The sequence below is a fragment of the Protobothrops mucrosquamatus genome, unplaced genomic scaffold (genome assembly GCF_001527695.2).
Source record: "Protobothrops mucrosquamatus isolate PMUCROS unplaced genomic scaffold, P.Mucros_1.0 scaffold3578, whole genome shotgun sequence".
Lineage (NCBI taxonomy): Eukaryota > Metazoa > Chordata > Lepidosauria > Squamata > Viperidae > Protobothrops > Protobothrops mucrosquamatus.
Genome location: NW_015389543.1, coordinates 22,898 through 26,292, shown reverse-complemented (window position 1 = coordinate 26,292; position 3,395 = coordinate 22,898). Strand labels below are relative to the sequence as shown.

The following is a 3,395-nucleotide window of genomic DNA, read 5'->3' as shown; positions in this document are numbered from 1 at the left end:
AGACTGGAGAGCCGGGTCTTCTGCCTTGGGCAGGGGGTCGGTCTAGAAGACCTCCAAGGTCCCTTCCACCCCTTTCATCAACCCCAGAGCGAACGAGCACTAAATTGCACAAATTTAGTTGTTTTTTTTAAAAGAAGAGACTGGATAACCATTTGTCTGGGATGGCGTGAGGTCTCCTGCCTTGGGCAGGGAGGGGGGGGTCAGACTAGAAGACCTCCAAGGTCCCTTCCACCCCTTTCATCAAGAGTCATCTGAACCACACAATGGACAAGCATTAAATTGCACAAATTTAGTTTTTTTTAAAGAAGAGACTGGATAAACATTTGTCCGGGATGGCGTGAGGCTTCCTGCCTTGGACAGGGAGGGGGGGGGTCAGACTAGACGACCTCTTGAGGCCCCTCCCAACCTTAGGATCAAGAGACGCCTGAACAAGTGATTCAGTTGCATCCGCGGAGGCTTTTCAGAAGAGGCTGGAGAGGCGGGTCTCCTGCCTGGGGAAGGAGGGGGCGGGGGTCGGACTAGACGACCTCCAGGGTCCCCTCCAGCCACCGGGGTTCTGCCTGGCGGAGGCTGCTCCACGGGAAGGGGGGGGGCTGCGGGCCGAGAGGGGGAGGGGAGGCAGACGGGGGGGGGCTGCGTTCAAGCCCCCCCCCTCCCGTGGGACCTCCGGGCGGGGCCGAGCGAGGGAGGAGAAGCCGCGCTTGAGGGGGCTGCGCCTCCTTTCCCGACCCCACCAGGCTCGGGGCTTCTTCCTCGCCCTCCAACCATCCCCCCTGGCCGGCCACTCACCCTCCACCCGGGACCGCAGCTCCGACACGGTCTTCTGAACGGCCGGCATCTCGCCTCAGGCGCCCGGCAGGCGCGTTTCCCCCTCACGGGTTGGAAGCGCGTCTTTCCCTCGCTCGTGCGCATGCGCGCTCTCTCTCTCTCCCCCCCTTTGGGAGCGCTGTCTCTCCTCCTCCTCCTCCTCCTTCCTGAGGGACAACCCCCTCCTCCCCCCCCCCGCGCGGGGATGCGGTCGCGAGATTTCCTCCTCCCCCCTCCCGCCCACCCCTGAACACCTGCGCCTGCGCGCCGAGGCAGCGCGCGGGCGCTTCTGGCTCGCCTCCTCTTCCCGCCCTCCCTCCCTCCCTCCCGGAATGTACCAACTCCTTCTCTTTCTCTCCTCTCTCTCTCTCCCCCCCCCTTCCTCAAAGGCGGCTCTTTTCGACCGGGCTTTTGATCAAGGGAGGAAGGGGGGTCAATAATGGAACAGGCCAGAATTGGGGCGGGGCGGAGGCTGGGCAAGAAAAGGGGGGCGGGGCGGAGAAAGATAAAAAGCCGGGGGTTCGAAACCCGGCGGGATTTGTTGAGATGAAGAAGCCTCGGGGTGGGGTTCTTTCGCCCCCCCCCCGCCGCCACCATAGAGTTTGAAGCCTTTGAGCCTTTCTGCGCCCTGTAAGGCTGGGGTAGCGCCTGGATGGGAGACCACCAGGAAATCCCTTTGAGCCTTTTTTGCACCCTCTAAGTTCTGGATGGGAGACCACCAGGAAACCCCTCTGAGCCTTTCTGCGCCCTGTAAGGATTGGGTAGCGCCTGGATGGGAGACCACCAGGAAATCCCTTTGAGCCTTCTTTGCACCCCGTAAGGATTGGGTAGGGCCTGGATGGGAGACCACCAGGAAATCCCTTTGAGCCTTTTTTGNACCGGTCGTAAGTCGAGGACTTTCCCTGCCCGGGAGCGCCGCGCATGCGTGGTTCCGCCCCCTGCGCCGGCCGAGGCGTAGCTGGCAAGCGGCAGAGACGGAGCAGGCCGACCACCAGCTGGCCCAGCCCAAGGGAGGTAAGGCACCCGCCGGAAAAGGGGGGAAAAATGGCGGACAAAAAAAATGGCGGACAAAAAAAATGGCAAACAGCCTTGCTTGGCGACCCCCGTGAAATGGTCGATCGACCCCAAATGGGGTCCCGACCCACAGGTTGAGAACCACTGGCTTATAAGCTTTCGTCATCTGGGGTCTTCCTTCCTAAGACTGTTCATCCCTGCATGAAGATATAAAAGGATGCTTCAAAATTATACCCACTTGTGTTTCCAACACTTTACTGCTTAAACCATGTGGCTGAAACTTAGCAGGACAAGAAGCAACGGGTGGAAACTGATCAAGGAGAGAAGCAACCTAGAACTAAGGAGAAACTTCCTGACAGTGAGAACAATTAACCAGTGGAACCACCTGCCTCCAGAAGCGGTGAATGCGCCAACACTGGAAGTTTTTAAAGAAGAGACTGGACAGCCATTTGTCTGAAGTGGTATAGGGTTTCCTGCCTGAGCAGGGGGTTGGACTAGATGACCTCCAAGGTCCCTTCCAACTTTATTGTTATTACTATAAGAAGTTTTATATGGCTTTCAGATCACAATTAGGATTTCCCAAGGCCCGCTAATCTCATAGGAGAGAAAGAAAAACTAGATAGCAGGTAATGCTCAACTTACAACAGTCCATTTAGTGATCGTTCAAAGTTACAACTGCGTTGAAAAAATGATTTATGACTGTTTTTCACACTTTATGGCCCTTGCACCACCCCATGGTCACATGATCAAAATTCGGAGGCTTGGCAACTGGTTCGTATTTATGACGGTCGCAGCGTCCCCGGGGTCAGGCGATCCGCTTTTGCGACCTCCTGGCAAGCAAAAATCAATGGGGAAGCCATACCCACTTAACAACAGTGCTATTAACTTCACAACTGGAGTGGTTCCCTTAACAACGGTGGCGAGAAAGGTCGTAAAATGGGGCCAAACTCACTTAGCAAATGTCTCGCTTAACAACAGTTGGGCTCAACTGCGATCGTAAGTCGAGGACTACCTGTGCTGGCCATCCAGCCCCCAAAGCTCCTTGTAGCTTCCTACTTTCACGGCTGTCTCTTAAATACAAGAAAAATGCTATATAGCAGTGGTAGCGAACCTATGGCGCGCATGCCAGGGGCGGCACTCGGAACCCTCTCTGTGGGCACACGCACCGTCGTCCCAGCACCGCCTCCTCCCATGGCCCCCCTCCTCCCCAGCAGCCCCCCGGAGGAGAGTTGCCCCCGGGCGCGGCCCATGCGAAGCAGCGCAGCCAAGGACATGGTAGCCGGGTAGCAGGGAGAAGACTCCGCCCTTGCGCCCCTCTGCATGCAGATGATGCTGCAGGGCGCGGGTGGAGGGCGTGGCCACCCTGGGGCTGCCGGGCTGCCTGGGTGATCTGTGGCAGGCCGTGGAGGTGGTGGGTGGCCCAGCGGGCAGGGCAGAGCAGGGACGGGGGTGTGGGGGGGTGGTTTTTGGGCACTCGGTCTCTAAACGGTTCGCCATCACTGCTATATAGCTTTGTCCTTCTGAAAAGAAAAATTACAAAAGCTAAAGGTAACCAGGGCTGTGGAGTCGGTAGA

At 57.7% G+C, this 3,395-nt stretch overlaps 1 protein-coding gene across 1 annotated transcript in view; it reads right to left on the bottom strand.

Annotated features, from left to right (window-relative positions):
• The window catches only part of ATP8A1 (ATPase phospholipid transporting 8A1), a 74,717-nt gene extending 73,852 nt beyond the window's left edge, over positions 1 to 865 (bottom strand). Inside the window, exon 1 of the mRNA XM_015827258.1 lies at positions 790 to 865. Coding sequence (XP_015682744.1) covers positions 790 to 838 — 49 coding nt within the window. The 5' untranslated portion in view covers positions 839 to 865. The remainder of the gene's footprint in view (positions 1 to 789) is intronic.
• Positions 866 to 3,395: the final 2,530 nt, after the last annotated feature.